Genomic DNA, 22,109 nt, shown 5'->3' on the forward strand with positions numbered 1-22,109 from the left:
AATGACTCATTTCTTGTCCAATTACTTGCCATGGGCTTGCCCATTGCCTTCCCCATAGATCACACTTCGTCCATCTTGATATCCGTCTCTCTGGGCATTGACTTCGATGTTTGCGTCACAACATCAAAACTTCGAAGATTTGAGAGAACTCAGGTCAGATCCCTTGTTGTGGGCTTGTGGTACCCTCCCCCCTTCTCGTATATTGTGTCTGTGCCCTCCAATAGATGTTAATAATGTATCTACCTATTTGTGTTTTACTCCCACACACACTATATATATATATTTAGTTGTTGTGGCATCACCCCACATTTCCTCGATCATCTCACGATCCCCCCTAGACGTTAACCATATATCTAATTTTCTTCTTGTCTATCTATAGATGAAAACAATCCATGATGCCCATCACATTTTGGTTTCGCCATATCTAATAACATTTCCACAAACCATCCTTCGAGCAAACAATGGGAAAGAGTAGCTAAACAAACATATGAGAAAGAGACACTAAAACTACAACAAAAATGGCATTTGAAATGTATTGAAGTAATACGCTCGAACCATAAAATCAATGCATTCTACTGAGGGCAGTAAAACTCGCCACCAACTTTAATCTTCTTGATCCCTGACAATTTTTAAGAATAGCATGGATTAATAAAACGATAAGTAGCATTGCACCACATGTTCTAACATAAATGGTATTGCGCTACTCAAAATAATACTACCTTTTGAAGATTTTCCTATACAAACACCCTCCAAACTCTTTTTATTGTGTCACAGCTTGCTAAAGATTGTCAGGTTTTATAAATTATTCATCATATGAAATATGTTGCGTAATGTTGCATGAGAAATATTCTTTGATGATGTTGCATGAGTGTCAAATACCAAATTATGTCTTCTCATAACTTATATGGAATGATGATGTACTACATAGCTATTATTTTCTTGTAACTTATTTCCAAAGTTGCTATAATGTTCCCTTCTTTTCTTCTCCAATATTACAATTATGTTGTTTTGAACACTTCTACCAAGCTCTACAACTATAATGTTTGCATCCACAAACTTTGAAAAATAAATGCAATATAATACCTCGCAAAATATCCCTTATTTTGCCATGTTATTGCAAGATCATTTCATAGCAAGACATTCTATTGACCATGTTAAATTTATATGGATTTCTACAAAATATGGGGTTTTAAACTAGTTCTAGAACATGCACATTTTCTTACATTATAGAAACCTCTAATTGTTGTGGAGAGTTGAGACCATAACACAATAGTTCTCCATATATGTAGCAAAAGGGAGTCATTTTGCCATGCAAACAATGGTTGTAATTCAAGCTTATGCGGGGCTCTGACACATTAGGCATCTAACAAAGCACAAACAACTTGTTTTTAGCCAAATGCAAAATGTCTATGATGAATACGCTTGCAAAGTCTCGAATATAACCCCAAATGGATTTGCAAGTTTCATTAATACATATATAGTCCAATACACGTGGGTTTCCTTTTGTCGTTCGTAACTATAAAATATTTTATATGCCATAGTCATGTTGATATAAACAACGCCTTTTAATAAAAATGAGTTCCTATCATTATATAACTTTGGGATAGTTTTCATCATTGAACATACTTTATCATTTTGAAGAGGTAATATCCTCTTTAAAAATCATCATTGCAAGATGGTTATCATGTCTAATCAATTATAGCAAGAGGGTGAACTAGGCCTCCCTTATATAGGTGGCTCACCTATTGTACAAATGAAGCTTGCTCCTTAGTTGTCTTTACACCTCAACTCTAACCCTTCACTAATTCCCTCGAACCCTATCACTCATTTGTAATTGTACTTCTCCACATATGTATGACGAACTACTATACCATATACCTTGTGATGGCCTCTACCCATGGAGTGTTCTGAACGACTTGAGGTCTCAATATTTTATAACATTGAGCTCTTCCATTGGGGTATGTCATTCGTGTCTCGTTGAAGGACTTACATGATGTTGAATAGTTTTAGAAGGAACTGGGGATAGAGATTGGTGATCAAAGGCACTTCCCTTTTAAATAATGATCATTTGATAGTTATAATGAATGGTTATGTGAGGAGCTTAATTAACATTAGTGGACCTCACTAAAATTTGTTATTTACATCATTTACGTGGGGTGGTTCTTGCTTGGATATGGCGATGTCGTAATCAAAACTGCCCTCCATTGATGGTTTTAATGAAGAGCAGTATTAACACCTCCCAAAGTCAAGATTTTCAGAATATGATGCACCCTTAGCACATTGAAATTCGATGCAACTAAAGAGAACCACATGACACTTTGATCCATCATTGTTTGTTCTTTACCACACTCTCTTGTATGTGAGTTGATGCATAAATGTTACTCATTAGTGTATATGCCGCACCATCATCCTCCTCCATTTGCTTTGCACACTCAAATGCAAATCTTCCGATCCTGACATTTCCCCATTTTTGACAGGCGCCCAACACTATATGCCACCGTGTAACATCCATAGGTGATGTCATATCCTCGATGATTGATAGGACTTTATCGAAGTGCCCAGCTCGGCCAAAAAGATCAATCATGCAATTCTCGTGCTCTGAAGTAGGCATGATTCCATGATCCAAATGCATTGCCTCAAAGCACATTTGGCCGTAATGAACAAGACCCGAGTGACTACAGGTGTTAAGCATAATGACGAAAGAGATAACATTTGGTTTTATACCTTCTTGGCTCATTTTCTTAAACAAATCAAAGACAATGTGATCCTTCCCCAGTAGTGAATACCCGGCAATTAATGCATTCCAAGACACGACATCTCTAGTCACATGAAGCTCTTCAAAGATCTCTTGTGCTTTCTCTATTGAACCACATTTGGCATACATATCCACCAAGGCATTTCCAACCTTTTCAGCCCTTGTTTTATCTATGCTAGCATAAATCTCTTCAGCTTTCCTAGTGGCTCCTACACTGCCACATGCTTTTAAGATATAGATAAAGGTTACTTCATTCGGGCAAACACCCTGATGTTGCATGAATTGGAAGCAATTTAATGCATTCTCAACATACCCATGTTCAGCATAACCTCCAATGAGTGCTGTCCATGAGACCACATCCCTATCTGGAAGTTCATCAAAGACAGCTTTTGCTTTAGCAATTAATCTACATTTTGCATAAAAATCAACTAATGCATTGCCAATGAATGTATCCTTTCCAATGAACGCTTCACTAGCAATCATTGCATGTATTAATATCCCTTTGTCTGCTTCTGCAATGTTTGCACATGCTTTCAAGATACTTGCAAAGGTGAATGCATTAGGGCAAACACCCTCATTTTGCATATGTTCAAAACAATGAAGAGATTTCTCATTGTGCCCATGTTGGGCGTATCCTGCTATCAATGTGTTCCACGTGATTACATCACGCAGGTGAAGCCCATCAAATACATTTTGTGCTCTCTCAATGTCACAGAATTTGACATACATATGCACCAATGCATTACCAACTAAAACGTACTTCTCTAGCAACTGCCCTTTCACTATTTCAGCGTGTATTTCTTTACCTTTCTCGATCATTCTGATGCTTCCACAAGCCTTCAAAGTGCAAACATAGGTGACTACATCTGGAGAGATTAGGTCATTCTTCATCTGTTCAAAACAATCTATCACTTCTGCACCCTTCCCATGTTGGACATATCCAGAAATTAGTGCATTCCAAGAAACTATATCCCGGACAGAAAGCTCATTAAACACCATCTGTGCCCGCTCGATCCTCCCACATTTTGCATACATGTCTACCAATGCATTTCCAACCAACACATCTTTTCCCAGCCAGCCCTCTTCCACAATTTGGGCGTGAATTTCTTGGCCTTTTACAACTTCCAGTTTACCACAAGCTTTCAAAATGCACGCAAAAGTTGTCGCATCAGGAGAGAAACCATCTTCCATCATCATTTGGAAACATTCAACTGCTTCTTCACCATAGCCATACTGAGTATACCCTGCAATTAGCACCGTCCAAGTGACAGTGTCGCGAACTCGTAATGTATCAAACACTTCGCAAGCTTTGTCAAGTTTACCAAGTTTTATATACATATCCACCAACGCATTACCAATGAAAGCATTTCTATCAAGAAACCCTCCTCCAACAATCTCAGCATGAACTTCTTGACCCTTTCCACATGCCCCTATACTATGACCACATGCTTTCAAGATACAAACATAAGTGACCACATTTGGAAAGAAACCCGCACGCTTCATATTTTCAAAGCATTCTAGTGCTTTTTCAGCATAACCATTTTGGGCATATCCTGCTATTAATGAAGTCCAGCATACTGCATCTCGGTTTGAAATCTTATCGAAAATCTCTTGTGCTTTTTCAAGCTTGCCACATTTCATATACAAAGAAACCAAAGCACTACCCACATACATATTCTTCTCAACAAGCCCCGTGTCGATAATATCAACATGTATCTGTGTACCTTTGTGTAAATCTTTCTTTCTAGAACATTCCTTAAGCGAGTCCACGAGTGTGGCAATCTCTTCGAATCTCTTACCACAATTGTGGTCGTCTTCATCAGATTCAAATCTCTCTGTTCCTTTGCTTGTTTTCTTCTTCTTAACCCCAGCTATGTCCGATGGTTTTGAACGTGATTTCAATAACGAGGCTGCGGAATGATCATGAAAGCTGTGACCATTTTTGTAATTCGGTACGAAACAAAACAAACGCCGATGCGTACATGATGATGAAATTGGTGCAGCAAAAGCAAATGGATTCGCACAAGCCTGCTGTTCCTGTTTTCCTTGCATGGGCGGGCCGAATAGTTCTGCAGAACCACTCAGGAAACAATCAAAATCCACCGCGTTGGGTTATTCACGAGAATGCCATGGTGCCTCTGCAGAGGGGCAAGAGGCAGAAGCAGAGCTCCATGGAAAGAAGCTTTTGAGTAATTACAGAAATAGCCCCTTCTACATACATACATTATACATATGTGATTAAGTGGAGAAATTCATGGATATGTTTTTGGAAATTCACAAAATGCCCTCCTTCCATCCCCATAGTAAAAGTGGCCTCTATATCAGTATGGTCAGTCTTCTTCTTCGGGAAGTATCACAGAACCATACGTATGATCGATGCGGCTTTACCTTTGAAGCGTATTGAAAGAGATCCGCAGACACCACCTCTAGCAAATGGTTTAAACGGTTTGACACTACGGTTCAAACGGTTTGATGGTTTAGGATTAACACTTTGATAAATTTCTGAAATATGTGTTTGAACATTTTAAACCTATTGTTTATATTTGAAGAAAAATCTTTAAATTTAGAAAAAACTTAGAACATGAAATTTTGAAATTGGACCTAACTTGAAAACTAAAACTGAACCACGAAACCGTGGTTTTAACGGTTTAAAGGTTTGAAAGTCTCTAAAACCGTTTGGTTTGAGCTTGAATTTTTTGTAACGGTTTGGTTTAAATGGTTTTGTGGTTCAGTTCGGTTTAAAAAACTGGTTACGGAATGAACTTATGATTTTGTCTGTCTGGACAATTAACTTGACCATCTCAACTATACCAAGATCATAGGTTCAACACATCATTTCTTCTCCTAATAAACTACATGTCTATGGGTGTATCGAACCCACGACCTCTTCTTCGATCCTCTTGACACATTACATTGGTCTCAACTATTGTCAAATTGGCCATATTTCTTCTCCTGTCCCTCTCTTCTCTTCTCTCTCTCTCAATAATTTTCATTTGGAAGAGCAGATGGAATGCATGCTTCCTCTAGACATGGCATTTACTCCCTTCTTCAGAAATGTACTCAAACCATGGATGTGGAAGGAGGAAGACATGCCCACTCTCTCATGGTTTTATGTGGGTTTGAACATGTGGGCATTCTTTGTGATCATCTCCTTCGGCTTTTTGCTTGTAATGGAACTCTCTTTGAAGCGAATCTTGTCTTTAACAAGGTATCCATGCCATGTGCTCACACATGGCATGCCATCATATCTGCACATTCATCTCTCGGGCAAAGTAAAGAAGCCATTGTATTGTATCACAGAATGCAATATGAGGGTTTCCAGCCAGATAAATTCATCTTTTCATGTGTGTCGAAAGCATGTGGTAATGTCGGTGACATCTTGAATGGAAGGGTTGTGCATGATGACATTATTAGAAGTGGTTTGGAAGAAGAGAAATTCTTGCAAGCTACTCTTTTGGACATGTATGCGAAATCAGGGAGCTTGGATGATGCATCAAACATGTTTAATGTTGTTCAAGAACGGGATCCAGTTGTCTGGGGTGCTATTATTTCAGGATATGCTCAGAATGGCCACAGTGACTTGGCATTGAAAATGTTCGAACAAATGCTTATAAAGGGTTTGCGGCCAGATAAGGTCACGTTTATCTGCATCTTGAAAGCATGTGGTCACCCTCAAGCTTTAAAGCAAGGGTTTCAAATTCATGCCCACATCATTGTTGCTGGGTTTGAATGTGATGTAATAGTTTGTAACACACTTATAGACATGTATGCCAAATGTGATAGTTGGGAAGATGCTCGAAGGGTGTTCAACAACTTACCAAATCGAGATGTCGTATCATGGGGTGCATTGATGACTGGTTATGGCCAACATGAGGCTGGCCCACAATCTATCCAACTCTTTGAGAAGATGATTAATGAAGGGTTAAAACCGGATAAAGTAGCTTTTGCGTGTGCTTTAAAAGCATGTGCCAAAACAGGTGCCATAGGTGATGGTACATGTTTATATGATATGATTGTCAGAAGCAGGTTAGAATCGCATGTCGTCATTGGCAATAGCCTTATCGACTTGTTTGCCAAATGTGGTTACCTCGATGAAGCACAAAAAGTATTTGAATCGTTACATGTACGCAATGTTGTGTCTTGGAATGCACTACTCGCGGGGTATGTACAACATGGGAATGGGTTGCTGGTAATGGAACTTTTTCACGAGATGCAGCAAAAGTGTATGGCACCTGACAAAGTAACATACGTTTGTGTTCTAAGAGCTTGTAGCTGTATAGAAACAAGAGGATTGGATTACTTGATTCATGACAAATTCATTCGAAGTGGGATTCATTTTGATACAATACTAGGGAATACGCTTATTGATATTTATGCAAAATGTGGGAAGCTTACTGACGCATACAAGGTGTTCAATTACACACCATCACGAGATGCTGTGACATGGAGTGCGATAATCTCTGGCTATGCACAACATGGACATGGGCATGAAACTTTCAAGCTTATTGATATGATGAAACATCAAGGTATAAAACCGGACCCCCCTATGTTTTTATGTGTATTGAAAGCATGCAGCCGAAACTTGTGCCTAAGAGAAGGTAGGATGGTCCATCAGCTAGTTATTGTTGAAAGATTTGAGAGAGATATTTCTATAGGAAATGCCCTTGTGGACATGTATGCAAAATGTGGTAGCTTAAATGAGGCTGAGTTGATGTTTGAGATGTTGCCAGTTCGAGACAAGGTATCGTGGAGTGCCATTATTGCAGGATATTGTCATCAGGGCCTTGGACTTGTTGCTCTTGAATTTTTTCATCGAATGCAAAAGGAGGATGTGATAGTAGATAAGATAACACTGACAAGCATTTTGAAAGCATGTGCATTAACTGAAAGTCTACATCAAGGTATGATAATACATGACCAAATTGTTCGAAGCGATTTGAATTCAGATTTGGTTGTCGGAAATGCTCTGGTGGACTTGTATGCCAAATGTGCTAGTCTTGAACAAGCATATAAAATATTTGAAAGTTTGCCAAAAAGGGATACTATTACATGGGGAGCAATGGTTACAGGGTATGCTCAGCATGGTGAGAATATTCCTGCTCTTCGATTTTTTGAGAAAATGCAAAAAGTTGGCATGAAAGCCGATGAGATCACCTTCTCTTCTGTCTTGAAAGCATGTAGTGGCTCAGGAACATTAGAGCAAGGAAAACTTTTACATGACCTTGTTATCCGGAGTGGATATACAACTGATATACTAATCACAAATACCCTGATTGACATGTATGGAAAATTTGGTTTCCTCGATGACGCGCGACGAATATTCGATAGAATGTCATATCATGACATAGTCTCGTGGAATGCAATGATAGTAGGTTATGTTCAACATGGAAATGGATTTTCTGCTATTGAGCTTTTTGACAAGATGCAAGAAGAAGGAAGAAGCCCGGATAGTATTACCTATATGTCTACCTTAAAAGCATGCAGTGCTGTAGGAGCGGTACATCACGGACGATCAATTCATGACCAAATTATTAGAAGTGGAGAAGATAGGAACCTTATTGTTGGTAACACTCTTGTGGATATGTATGCGAGTTGTGGAAATCTAAATGAAGCATGCAAATCATTTGAAAGATTATCTAGTCGAAATGCAATATCATGGAATGCGATGATTTCCGGATACTCACAGCTTGGGAGCTTTAAGCTGCTAAAAGGGTGTCTTGAAGGTATGCAAAAAGATGGGTTTAAACCTGATGGGTGGAGTTTTACAAGCATTCTGGCAGCGTGTAGCCATGAAGGATTGGTAAATGAAGGGCATTCTTACTTCAAATCTATAAGGGAAGAGCATGGAATTACACCGAGTATGGAGCATTTCAATTGCATGATTGAGTTGCTTGGGAGCACAGGTCGGTTACAAGAGGCTGAGAGATTGCTCCAAAGCATGCCTCTTGTCCCTGATGTTACTGGATGGATGACCTTGCTTGGTGCTTGTAGAACTTATGGTGACACGGGGTTAGGAAAGTTATGCTTTGATCAAGCTTATCACTTGGACCCGAATCACGCAGCTGGTTATGTGCTTATGTCTAACCTATATAGTGATGCATACGAGGGGAGGAATGAGGATGATTTCCATCAGAGGAGTCAAGGGTTTGATTGGATAGATCGATATGAAGAGAATGTGAAAAAGGCCATTATGTCAAATTGATAACATGGTGCACCCTGCTAGATCTTGGCCATGGTCATATGGCTCGGGTCATGTAACCTTAAAATCGGTATTGTACATTTAGAACAATTATCCTTCAGAAGTGTAAGGGCAATGATTTTCTAGGCTTCTTGTCCTAGGAATTTGCTTGTAGATACTAACACTTGAATCCACCTATATGAGAAATTTTAACATGTGAGATATTTACAAGAGCGCCTATTTGAAAATGATAAACATGCAAAAAACTTGAAACACATGAGATTTTTGCAGCATGCAATACTTAGTGCTATCCTATAACAATACTGATGTCCAATTCAATTAAGATCCGATATTATAATTTGATCTCCCAAATTAACTTCACATTGAGAGATCAATGAACCTACAATAGCTTGTACAATAATGAGAAGACATCAATTGACATCATTTGCCGAACCTTCTCAATGAAAAAGTCTATAAATACCTTTATTCAAACCAAATTTGGATGTCTATATTACATAATTGTGGGATTTGTCAAGATTGTGCCAATGGTATAGGTCTCAATCCTTGGGTTTGTAAAAAGCTATTTGTAAAGCCATGATCTTAAGACCGAAGATTGGTGTTCAAAGAATCAAACTAAAGATACAAAAGGGTGAAATGTACATGTCATCTTTGATCGCAATGCATTTGCTTGTTTCTAGTCCAAAGATGGTTGTTTCCACAAGCTCAAAAAGATGATCCAAGAGATAACTTTGACTTGTACCTTGAAGATTGTAGTAATTAGGATTTTGTGTAAGGTGACAGTACATGAATGGCCAACTTAAGTAGTCTACAACATCTTGCTTGTTCTCAATTGTGCAAACCATCTTGGCATACGAATGGTTAGGGAAAAAATGATCCAAGTGAGACTCTATAGGGCTGGGAAGTGAATCAAGCAAGAACTTTTTGTAATACTTCTTTCATGGTGAATGGCAAAGGACAATACGCTTACCAAACTTGTCCACTTGAGGGCGGCTTGGACATCCAATCGTTGACAATAGATCAATGACAGGATAGTCAATGTGAGCATTCTCTCGTCCATCAAAATACTGGGTCCCCATCACAATCACGAGATGAGCCATAGAAATGTCATGCCCACAGGTAACGACCAGCACTATCCTAATTATTAGAACACATCAACCAAGATTAGCTATTGCACCATCGTTACGTTGAAGTGTTTAGATCTACGAGTCTTAATGAAGTGTCCTCCTGAATATCTCCGGTTCCGCGTGTTATATATACATATGTACATAAAAGCAAGGCTTCCACATAATGTTAGTAGGCCTCATACAAACAAATATACTACCCAAAATAAGAAGTCATGGGAACAGAGTCTTTCTTGTTCCTGCAAAAAAATTAGTACGTATGTGATAGAAAGGAAATCGCCATGTCTGCAGCAGTCCATGGAGTGTGAGTCAATGTATGTTATATGTCATGCATGTATTTAATAAATGTGCATAGTATAGTTCTTATGGCTGTGCTGGAGCCATCCAACCTTCCAAAAAACACTGCAATGCTAAAAGCAGAGCATAGAGCATAACAGCTATTAATGGGTAATAGTCATGAGAAGAGTAACGTAATTGCTTTACTGAAAGCTTGCTCTAAAGAGAAGAATTTATGTAAAGGAAGCAAAATACATGCTGATATTATGGGAAATGCTATGCTTGAGAATGATGTTCATTTGGGTAGTGTCTTAGTCAATATGTATGCTAAATGTGGTGCCATCGAGAAAGCTCAAGAGGTATTTAATGCCCTTCCAAGCCGAGATGTTGTCTCTTGGACATCCCTAATAGGAGGTTATGCTACACATGGTCTCGAAAAGGAAGCGTTATCTGGATTTGAGCTCATGAAAGGAGAAGGTTTTTCTCCGGATTCTATCACATTTGTCTATGTTTTGAAAGCATGTGGAAACTTGGGTTTGATCGATAAGGGTCAAGAATTACAAGCTGAAATAGCTAGACAAGGATGGTTTAGAAAGAACACTTTGGTTGGAAATGTGTTGATAGAGATGTATGCAAAATGTGCTGCAATTTCAAAAGCTTGTGAAGTGTTCAATGACCTTCTTGCTCGAGGTGTGGACACATGGAATGTTCTTCTTGGTGGATATATCCAACATGACTATGGGGAAGAAGCTCTTTGTTGTTTTGAACGTATGCAACATGATGGTCTTATTCCAGATGTGGGTACATATGTTTTTGTGCTCAAAGGTTGTGGAAGCTTATTATCATTGGATAAGGGCCGTCAGATACATGCGAGGATTGCAAGTGAAGGATTGATAGAAAAACATAGTTCTGTTGGTAATGTGTTGATCGATATGTATGCAAAATGTGGTGCCCCTGAAGAGGCGCAAAAGGTATTTCATGAGCTCCCAGTTCATGATCTCATCTCTTGGACAACATTAATAACAGGGTATTTGCAACATGGATGTGGTCAAGAAGCATTAAATTGCTACGAACAATTGTTGCAGGAGGGTCTCTTTGTGGATGCAGTGGCCTTGGCTTGTATCTTCAAAGCTTGCGGTTTCATGGTAGCTATTGGGAAAGGGCAAGAAATACATGCTAGAATTGTGGGTGATGGGTGGGTGGAGAAACATGTTCTGGTTGGGAATGCATTGCTGGATATGTATGGTAAATGTGGTGCAGTTGCAAAAGCCAATGAAGTTTTCAATAAGCTTGGGGTGAAGGATACAGTTTCATGGAATGCAATTATTGCCGGATATGCTCAAATTGGGGATGGTCAAAAAGCCCTAGAATCTTTTCGGCAAATGCAATGTGAAGGTTTCTCTTCGGATACAATAACCTGTGTTTGTATCTTGAAAGCTTGTGGAAACAATATCGAATTGGACGAAAAAGCCCTTGAAATACATGCAGGGATTGTGGGAGGAAGGCTTGAAGAAAGTATGTTAGTTAACAATGTTTTAATCGATACGTATGCAAAACATGGTGCATTTGACAAAGCAGAATATATATTTGACAAACTTTCAGTTCATGATGTTGTCACTTGGAATGCATTAATCTCAGGATATGTTCAATATGGCCATCACGAAGAAGCATTAGGATGTTTTGAACTGATGCAACGTAAAGGGACCCCAGCACCGGATGTGGTCACATACATTTGCGTATTAAAATCTTGCAGTAGTCTAAGAGCATGTCACAAGGGCCAAGAGATACATGCTGATATTAGCAAAGAACAGTCGATAGAGAAAGATCTCTTTGTCAGGAATGCGTTAATGGATATGTATTTCAAATGTGGTCTAATTATGAAAGCTCAAGAAGTTTTCGATCAGATTATTGTTCGAGATGTTGTTACTTGGAACGTTCTAATCTCGGGATATGCCCAGCTAGGGTACAATGAAGAAGCGATGAGCTTCTTCGAGGTCATGAAACAACAAAGGGATGTCTCTCCAAATGAAGTGACATATGTATGTGCCTTGAAAGCATGTAGCAACTTAGGGAACGCCGAAAAGGGCCAAGAAATACATGGATTGATGATAAGAGAAGGATGGATGGAAAAAGATAGCCTAATTGGCAATGTTTTGGTGGATATGTATGCAAGGTGTGGAGCACTGAGAAAAGCACAAGAAGTTTTCAATGAGCTTTTGGTCAAGACAATTGTCACTTGGAACTTCCTAATAGGTGGATACGCCCAACTTGGAGATGATAAAATGGTGTTTACCTCATTCAATAAAATGATAGAAGGAGACATCAATCCAGATCAAGTAACATTTCTTAGCCTACTCACTACTTGCATTCATTCGGGTCAATTAGAACTAGGTATAGATTGTTTTATAATCATGTATAGTATCTATGGTATTATTCCAACTATAGAGCATGTTATTTGTATGATCGATCTTTATGGTCGAGCAGGCCATTTCGAGAAGGTCGTGTCAATGATTATTGAAATGCCCTTTTTGGCAAACCTTGCCCTCTGGCAAATTGTCTTGGGGGCATGCCAAAAATGGGGAAATTCAAAGCTTGGCAAAATGGCATTTGAGTTTGCAGTGCAATTAGATGAAAGGGACATTGCCTCATACATCCTCATGAGTAATATCTATGCAGTCGATACTCATGTCACGTGATACTCACACAACACATACAGAATTTGTAAGACCCCTGTCATTATAAAGACTGGTGATTGTAAACCCTTGAAAAATATGTTCATCATTTCCAATGATGTGCCAACATGTCATTGCTCCTTCAGTTTTATTAGCCTTATGCATCCTATGTGACACAAAGACAATATTTTCTAGCCAAACTTTAGCTAAACCATGTTTGAATGATTAGTCGCTAAGGGGAGTTCCATAGGTGTTGTGGCTATAGTAAAGAAGTAGAGATCTCATTTTAAATGTAAAAAAACAAGGTACGTAGGAAATGACTTTTCAATTTATATCCCACCTTTTTTATGCATTCCATTAAAGGAGCTAAGGTAATCAGCCTAGTGTGAATCAATAGGGTGGGTACTTTGATGAATCAATTTTAATGGGTTAAGGATAGCATAGTCGGGAAACAGTTTATCCTAAGAACTAGGAAAACCTCGTTCTATCGATGGTATTTTATGTTTGTCGGATGTCCTTCGCTTGGAGGTGATCAATGTGGTTTTACATCTGTAGTCTCTTATTCTTTTGCTCATCATTAGTATGATCCATAATATACCCCAATGAGCAAAAGAACAAAAGTTTAAGGATGCTTAACCACACTAACTAGGCCCAAGAGGATGTAAGACAAACTTAAAATATCATCAATGTCCCATACCACCGAATATTACCTTATGTTATACCTTGGATGTTAAATAACAGAACCAAAGAAGTGAGCTTAGCATCACCAATAGTTTCGACTATATCTCAAGATATTGTAATGAAGGGGTAGCTAGTCCCCTTTATATAGCTCAACACCTAAGGCTCTTGACCACTATGTGTTCCTAGGTTTCATAGGTCCATTTGGGTTTGTCCTAGTTCGTAGGATAATCGGTTTCTCGACTATCCTACCCTTAACCCATTAAAATTAGCTATAGAATTGGTCTATAAGAGTATGCCACAATCAAAATTGTATCGTGGAAAAGAGCTAACATAGACATTGATTGATCTCGTTTGAAGGGAGAAGTTTATTTTGTGAGTAATAATTAATGAGCATGATTGGAAATGGTCATAGACATAACTTCATAACTAAAATAGGAAATCTAGACATATAAATGCATAAACAATGATGTTGTGCTTGGTATAGAGTTATTGTTTTATTTTTTTTGTCACCTTTTTGGACACATTTCCATAATTGTGTGCATTTCATGCTTGCCATAAATATCGCGTTGTAAATGTGCACTTATCCTTCTTTTATATGATCTGGATTCTTCACTTTTTAACAATATGATAACAGTTCAAGATGATTTTGTTTTTTTAGCAAAACATTATTTCTAGTGAGAAGACTCGGGGTGAGTTAAAACTCACGAAACATTTACTCATGTACAATGTTGTGCTCAAAAAATTTGGAGGCAATTGTCAAGGAATATATCTTGAAGTTGACGACAAGCATACATTCATTGATTGTTTGAGAGACCGCTTGAAGAAGAAGAATTCATCTATAACAAGTTTATTGAAGATCATATGATTATGTTATTTCCATCCATAATCCTCAAAACCTTACCCAATTGAAAATTTGCATGTACTTGAGGCAACAAGACTAAATATCCAAAAGAGGTATTGTGGAAGGACTAGAGAGGTGTTGTCTTATCCCTTCCAAAAAATGCTTATTTTTGTGGCAATACAAGGGCTAGTGATTAATCGATCTAAAGTAATTCCACGTCTCTTGTATAGTGTTGAGCCCATACGTTTTTGGCAGAGATTTATCCCAACTTGTAAATACCCCAAGTAAGAAATGCCATGATTTCGCCTTTGACGACATAAAATGTTATTCGCTCATGGAATTTGGTGAAAGTTGTCATTGAGAATGGTGATGCATTAAAATAAGATTGATACATCAATAGCTCGGAACCCTTGAAAAACAATTACCACAATACATAATCATTAATTACAACCTAATGGAGGCTAGCTAGTTCCTAAGGTTTATTAAGGTCATGACTAATATTTGAGTATAGAACATAAAGCACTCTAGCTTGGAGATGAAAATGAGGAAAAACATGACATTTAGCAAGCAAAGAACATCGTCATCAAGCTCTATCCTTTCATTATTTACATCTCATGTATTGTTTAATGAGAGCATACACTCACATTGAGAATAGTAGGGAGACAAGTATGCAAAAATAATATATAAGTAAATATCACAACAGCGATTTAAATAAGTTCAGCTTTCTCTCTTGTCAAAAAGGCATATTAACATGGTTTATATAGTTTACAAATAGACAAGTACGGTCGAGGAATGTGTTGTACTTCCTACCTTAACTAATTTAATATATATTCTTTGGATGTCTCTAAATAAGGTCCTTTTCAAATCTAAAACTCTTAATATCCGATAAGTGGCCTTGAGACCATGCATTTGTTTATACTATTGGTCTCAGTTGGTTGGCCAGATGTACAAGTCACCACCAAACATTCGCCAATGCTATGGTTATAACACTAAGAAACACCTTTATCTTTAAACAAATATGAATTTTGGGGTTATTGAGTCATTGATGTAGAAATGATATGAAATTTGAGAAATATATGGTGTGAAAAAATAACACTATTAACCCATCTATAGTTAGACTTCCACTTCACTTCAAGGATAAATCGATAAAGGTTGCATAATTTATCTTGTTTTCTTTTTCACCTTTGTGAGCAGGTTATGATTACGATATAGATTATGCTTCAGTCAGTATACTTAGGTTGTCATATAATAATTGAAACATGAAGCATTGATTTGTCCATACCCACAACCTTTAGTGGATGATATCATTTCTTAAAACATTAAAAGGTATCGTAGAAGAGGAACATGAATCATGCACCACGTAGGGATTCACATTTCATGAATAGCCAATATGCAATGTTCATACAAATACTATTGAATTTGTTGCTAGAATAATTTCATACGTCAATCAATTCTTTACTATTATATAGTGTTATCAAGTGTGTTCATCCGTTTCCACCCAACAGTTTTGCTATGTGATCCTACATAATTCAAGGGTTGAATGCATGACCTAGTCTTTATTAATAACCTTTATTGATTTCCTAAAATCTTTCTCTCTCAACTCATATATAAGAGAAGAAAACACATTAATCAATGTTAGGTTTCTTTCTTCAAAAGATTGTACCCACATTCATGGCCCCTAAAAAGTATGATTGTTTAGAATGAATATATGAAACAATATACATATAAATTATAAAGAAACAATCCACCACTAAGAAACTACTATGCAAATGGGGTGGAATATACCATATAACCACCAAGTGCGAGCTTGTCACTAGTTATATTTGCAACAAGTATGTATTGCGTGAGATACACTAGTTAAGAGGTGTATTAATGCTACACTAGAACACTATAATAGAAGCTTGGGTCACTTGTGGTTGTTTCCCTTACGCAATTATTATGATCTGCACTAATGAGAATAAATTAATGAAAAAACTAATGTTAAACCATACTGAACACCCAAATGGAACGATAAGAGACAAGTACGAAACTCCATTGGCATCCTATACCGTTTAATATCACATTATCGTATACCTTGGAAGTTAACCAATTAACGGATCCTATATGCAAGAGATTTACTTATAAATAAAGTCTCACCAATGTTCTTAGATGTCATTGGACAGGGCTAGATAGTGTTCCCTATATAGTTGAACTCCTTATGCTTTTGGTCATAAGTCTATGTTTATTATAATGATATTACAGTGCAACTTTGTCAACGTGTCGTGTATTTGATATCTACTTGATGAGGTGTTGGTTGTAGATTGTGAGACAATTAGGAGAGGGGGAGCTCTCGTAAGGTTCCATGCCAAAGGAACTAGTTTTCTCTATGCTTATTTCATCGTGCATAGTGTCTTCAATCTAAGACTTCCCAATGCCAATTACCCCTCGACATAACCTACTATGCTAACAAAAAGAGAGAAATATCTAATCCTTATCTATCAAACAAACTAGGCCAATAAATGCACAGAAACAATATTAGTATTTTAGAAGATTGAAACCGAACGTTAGAACAACATTTCTGTAACAATATTAGTCGATGTGAGAATGAAAGAGAGAGCATAACATGAAAGAACAATATTAGTCGATGCGAGAATGAAAGAGAGAGCATAACATGAAAGAACAATATTAGTAGATGTGAGAATGAAAGAGAGAGCATAACATGATATCAACAATGTGACTTAGAAATAGATAGAATCGTAGCGTAACTGTTTGACATACACATATTTGAAAGGAAGGACATGTATGTTGTGTTTTGGAGGTAGCCGTAGTTTCGTCCATGGTCAAAGGGCATGCATACATAGCCCATGACTTGGAAGTGGACATAAACATGGTTTCTAAATGAAGGATGAGAACATGATGTAAATTGCATTAATGTAGTAATAGTGACAATTGACAATGATTGGGACATGCGACACTTTTTTTATCTTGTATTATTTTTGTAATGGGAGGGATCGTAACAAGATGCAATTCGCCTCCATGTAAATGCAAATGACAATGTCGTGGGACACGCAATACGTTTCTGACCTTGTATTTGTCCGAAAAGGAGGGATCAAAAAACCAAATTCAAATGTCAATCGGCATATGTATGACGATTGATTGACGGCGGAAAATTACACTGCTCAGGACATGCAACTATGATCCTGTATGTTATTTTCCAAGGAGGGATGATAACACGAGGGAAATCATGCCGAAGCAGCCTGGGGGATGCATTAAGGGCTCACATTTTTGGGTTTTGTCAAGGTTCCACGAGGCTAGAATTGGGAGGCATCTTGGGGGTGATTGCGCTCTCGATGGGAGAGGCCACAGAGTGTGAGTCCTCCCTCACGATAACGTGCGTATAAACACACACACACACACACACACACACACACTTGGGAGAGATTGTGTAACGTGTTCCCTACCCTAAGAGAGAGAAAAGAGACAAGACAAAAAACAAACAAAAAGACACACAAGAAAAAGAAGAAGAAGAAGAAGAAGAAGAAAGAGGCCGAGGAAATCTCGCAAGGCTATATTTATAAATTAGTAAAACAAAGTGGTAACCGGCAGTTGCCGGTACGATGGAAGGGCTGCAGCCGGTGGAAACTGGAAGTGAACAGAGACATTAACACACAGAGAGAGACAGACAGAGACGAAGAAGCAGAAGATCATAAACAGACAGAGACATAGAGAAGAAGGAAGCAGAAGCAGAAGAAAGAGAGATTCAGAGAGAGAAATTAAGAAGAAGAAGAAGAATCTCTGTAACGTCATAACCATCATCATCATCGTCATCGTCATCGTTCTTGATCATATAAACCCTGACCCATCTTCTGTTTCCCACCATCGCTGAATTTTGCTTGTCCCTGGAGACATTATTATATTGCTCGAATTGTTCCCTCACCCCCTTCAATGGAAGCAGAGAATAGGGGCCGTCAGCTTGGGACAGTTGGAGCTCTCGGACTTTCAGTCATTTCTTCAGTTTCAATCGTGATCTGTAATAAAGCCCTCCTCAGTTCATTCAACTTCAGTTTCGGTATGCGAAAATTCATCCTTTTTTATTCATTCTTTCAGTTCAATTATCTCATTTCCATTCTTCTGGGTCCGTTTTTCAATTCATCTTTCAGTTTACTTTTCAGCCCATTTTCTAGTCAATCTCCGTTCATTTGTTAGTTCAGTTTTGTATTCCTTTTTCTATTCATTTTTTGCATTGTTTTCTCAACCCATATCTTATCTCGTTTTTTCATTTACTTTTTCTTTCAGTTCAATTTTCAATCCATTGCCTCCTCTCTTTGCATGATCATGAATTGTTTGGTTTTAAGATAGGTTCAGCTTAATAGTGTATTGCATTTTTATTAACATCATCAATTGTGTCAATGAGGATACATTTGAATCCACTGGCTCATGCCCTGTAAGATCATGACTTGAGTAGATTAGAGATATTCTTGATATGTTGATGAATTCATTGATTCATTTGTTATAAGATAATGATCTATGTATGCTAGAGATGGGCTGTATTATAATTCATTGATACTTTCTGTTGTAAAGCACTGTGTTGGGTGTATTAGAAGCCGTTGTTTCTTGCATTTTTCAAATCATGGATTGTGTGGATTAGAATTCATCGATAATGTCATCTGTAAGATAATTTATTGTGCGTATTAGACTGCATTGTTTCTTGCATTTGTAAGATTATGGATGAGATAGGGTTGATAGGTCTGAATTCGTTGCTTCTCTCATTGTAAGACAGTGTACTGTTTGCATTTGAGGTAGGCTCCATTTTTCAATGGAGTCATTGATTCATGTGCAAACCTTAGGTTCCTCATAACTTTCTTGTGATAATTATGTAACTTATTTTCCCAGTTAATTTTATGCCATGAATATGTTTCCATTTTTCGTAAGTGTGGGAAATTTGTGTTTCTTCTGTAAATCTATTAGTAACTAAATCTATCTTGATGGTGCTCTCTCTATTTGTTGCGATGTGTAGCAACAACACTCACAAGCTGGCATCTAGTGGTGACTTTCTGCTCTTTGCATGTTGCAAAGATGCTGAGGCTATTTGAACATAAAGCATTTGATCGACAAACTGTGATGGGGTTTGGAATTCTGAATGGAGTCTCGATTGGATTATTGAACCTTTGCTTGGGTTTCAATTCTGTAGGATTTTATCAGGTAAATTCTGCTGGTTTTGCCTTTAAAAAAATGCCATAGGTTTGTGCCAGAAATATTGATTCATTATTACTTTCCATAATCTTTTGAATGTTTAGATGACAAAGTTAGCAATAATTCCATGCACGGTTCTACTCGAGACTTTGTTTCTGAGGAAAGTATTCAGGTTGGTGTTTATTCCGATATAATAAGGGCCCATGCCAGATTAGAGATAATATGCGTAGTTCTGGAATCTCAATAGAATACTACCTTATATGATTTGTATATAGATATGACATCATCAATAATGACATTCATTCAAGAGTTGAATTGGTTTGTTTAGGATATAAGATGTGCTTAAATTCTTTGAACTTTGATAATGATCTTGATATGGGGATTTTCTATTCTTGTTTTTTTGTATTGCTTTGTAGCCGAAAAATCCAGATGTCTCTTTTCATTCTTCTCCTTGGAGTTGGAATTGCTACTGTCACGGACCTTCAGCTCAATTTTCTGGGATCAATTCTATCAATACTTGCTATTGTAACAACATGCATTGCACAGATTGTATCCTTGAATGGCACCATCCTGTTGCTTTTGTATATATAGTTTTAATTACGCCTTTTGGATGAAAGTCATTTTCTTTTGCATATGCTCACGAGTTGAAACTACTTAAAAAAACATTATACTCTTAGATGACTAATACAATCCAAAAGCGATTGGAAGTGACGTCGACCCAACTTCTTTACCAATCATGCCCATATCAAGCGACAACTTTATTTATATTGGGGCCTTTTCTAGATGGCTTGTTAACAGAGAAGAATGTCTTTGCTTTTGATTACACCACTCCTGTCCTGGTAAACAAAAAACTATTTCAGTTATGACACCTAAAAGAAAAATAAAGCTAGTTTCATAAATTGCTAACTATATTGTCTTGTTGGTTGCAGTTCTTCATCATCCTCTCTTGTCTAATATCAGTCTCGGTTAACTTCAGTACATTCCTTGTCATTGGAAAGACCTCTCCAGTTACATATCAAGTTTTGGGACATCTAAAGACATGCCTTGTGTTAGCGTTTGGGTACATACTACTGAAGAACCCATTTAGTTGGCAAAATGTCTTCGGCATAGGTGTGGCCATTGTTGGTATGGGTATATACTCTTATGTATCTCTCAAAGAAAGCCAACAACAAAAAGCAGCACCTGAAGTTGCATCATCCCAATTGCCACAGGTCACACATTTTTTTGTCCTCCTTTCTGTCTTTTTTTATGTTTCTTCTTTTGGTCATGTCATATTTAATTGAAGCTACTAAACAAAATGGATCTTATTATATTCATGTACGTAAAATACGAAAATATCAAGAACTTGCATTGCTTGCCATGTGTTTACCCAAGTATTTGTGGGTTGTCTTTCTCTATTCTTTACTTGTGCTCATATGAGATCAAGTGCCTGCCTGTAACACATCAAGTGGGTTTTAAGCAAAACCACAAGAGGATATTTAACACACTAAGTTGTGAAAACGTTGGATATATTTTAACACAATTTGGAAGCTTTATTAGTGACATGAAGTGACTATTTGGACTTAAAGGCTTAGTTATGAAATTGAAAAATGTGAGTTTTTAGAGTCTAGAGTTTTAAACTTATGTTCCCACTATTTTGAGGTTGGAAGATCATTTTTCTTAGCTAACTTAAAGTGATGTCTATATAGCCAGGATAGGTGATTTAATGCAAGGATTTAAATATATTATTATTACTGTTGTGTTCTACATGATTTAGTTTGTTTATAATGTGCCTTTAGGTTGTGAATGAGAGAGAGTTGGAACCTCTCATCATCGGTTCAGATAAGTTGGATGTATCTGGTAGTATTGATTCAACCATTTGGAGTCGACGAAATCCATTGAAAGATCTTGAAGCATGATTTGAGATTGGAGGAATCAATGAAAATCGGCGGACAAAAATTTGCTTAAAACATGGTTCAGTGTTTGGCTACTTATTGTTGATTGTATATCATGATTCAACCGAAGGCTTGATTCATTTTTCCATAGTCTGGACGAATTTGGATTATTATTTTTGTTGCTGGTGTCTGAGTTTTACTGGAGTGTTTGAGAAGGAGAATCCTCGCTTCTTAACATATATTTCAAAGGGTAGAGTACAATCAATCTGCATGGAGATTCTGGCAACACCTAGGTATAATATATATATATATATATATATCCTTCAAAATTTTCCATTCTTTTGTAAAAAATGGGAGCATTTCAGTATCTTTGAGAAAACATTACTCTATCTCAGATTATTTTGAGGTTGTTTTCCATCTTTCTTCAGTCTTCTTCTTTAAGAGTATGCTGAATAATTCCTAGTTACTGGTGGTGGAAATTTCGTATGGTTAATAGGTTTTAGAGTCAATTTCTTTTA

General features: G+C 37.4%; 4 protein-coding genes across 4 annotated transcripts; 3 read left to right on the forward strand and 1 right to left on the reverse strand.

The window, feature by feature from the left end:
• Positions 1-2,326: 2,326 nt before the first annotated feature.
• On the reverse strand, positions 2,327-4,807 carry LOC147861306 (pentatricopeptide repeat-containing protein At3g09040, mitochondrial-like). Its single transcript, XM_087323368.1, has one exon. It carries the CDS (start codon positions 4,805-4,807, stop codon positions 2,327-2,329), a length of 2,481 nt encoding a protein of 826 aa, XP_087179494.1.
• Positions 4,808-5,693: 886 nt separating this feature from the next.
• LOC147861307 (pentatricopeptide repeat-containing protein At2g39620-like) lies at positions 5,694-9,147 on the forward strand. Its single transcript, XM_087323715.1, has one exon. It carries the CDS (start codon positions 5,766-5,768, stop codon positions 8,955-8,957), a length of 3,192 nt encoding a protein of 1,063 aa, XP_087179841.1. The 5' UTR covers positions 5,694-5,765; the 3' UTR covers positions 8,958-9,147.
• Positions 9,148-10,265: 1,118 nt separating this feature from the next.
• On the forward strand, positions 10,266-13,107 carry LOC147861308 (pentatricopeptide repeat-containing protein At4g13650-like). The gene has a single exon (XM_087323197.1). The coding sequence runs from the start codon at positions 10,519-10,521 to the stop codon at positions 13,045-13,047; it is 2,529 nt and encodes an 842-aa protein (XP_087179323.1). The 5' UTR covers positions 10,266-10,518; the 3' UTR covers positions 13,048-13,107.
• Positions 13,108-18,309: 5,202 nt separating this feature from the next.
• LOC147861309 (UDP-xylose transporter 3-like) lies at positions 18,310-22,014 on the forward strand. Its single transcript, XM_087323595.1, has 7 exons — positions 18,310-18,593; positions 19,542-19,726; positions 19,822-19,889; positions 20,134-20,266; positions 20,395-20,556; positions 20,647-20,928; positions 21,496-22,014. Exons 1-7 carry the CDS (start codon positions 18,470-18,472, stop codon positions 21,613-21,615), a joined length of 1,074 nt encoding a protein of 357 aa, XP_087179721.1. The 5' UTR covers positions 18,310-18,469; the 3' UTR covers positions 21,616-22,014.
• Positions 22,015-22,109: the final 95 nt, after the last annotated feature.

This window comes from Azolla caroliniana, unplaced genomic scaffold (assembly GCF_043228905.1).
Source record: "Azolla caroliniana isolate FFs.n. ecotype wild unplaced genomic scaffold, voAzoCaro1.0.p SCAF_8, whole genome shotgun sequence".
NCBI classification, from domain to species: Eukaryota; Viridiplantae; Streptophyta; class Polypodiopsida; order Salviniales; family Salviniaceae; genus Azolla; species Azolla caroliniana.

Excerpts from the sequence above, each read along its gene's own strand:
- LOC147861306 (XM_087323368.1), bottom strand. The coding sequence starts at position 4,807 with ATGCAAGGAAAACAGGAACAGCAGGCTTGTGCGAATCCATTTGCTTTT.
- LOC147861307 (XM_087323715.1), top strand. The coding sequence starts at position 5,766 with ATGCATGCTTCCTCTAGACATGGCATTTACTCCCTTCTTCAGAAATGT.
- LOC147861308 (XM_087323197.1), top strand. The coding sequence starts at position 10,519 with ATGGGTAATAGTCATGAGAAGAGTAACGTAATTGCTTTACTGAAAGCT.
- LOC147861309 (XM_087323595.1), top strand. The coding sequence starts at position 18,470 with ATGGAAGCAGAGAATAGGGGCCGTCAGCTTGGGACAGTTGGAGCTCTC. Across the intron at positions 18,594-19,541 it reads TTCATTCAACTTCAGTTTCG|CAACAACACTCACAAGCTGG; the intron begins GTATGCGAAAAT and ends TGCGATGTGTAG. Across the intron at positions 20,557-20,646 it reads ATTACACCACTCCTGTCCTG|TTCTTCATCATCCTCTCTTG; the intron begins GTAAACAAAAAA and ends TGTTGGTTGCAG.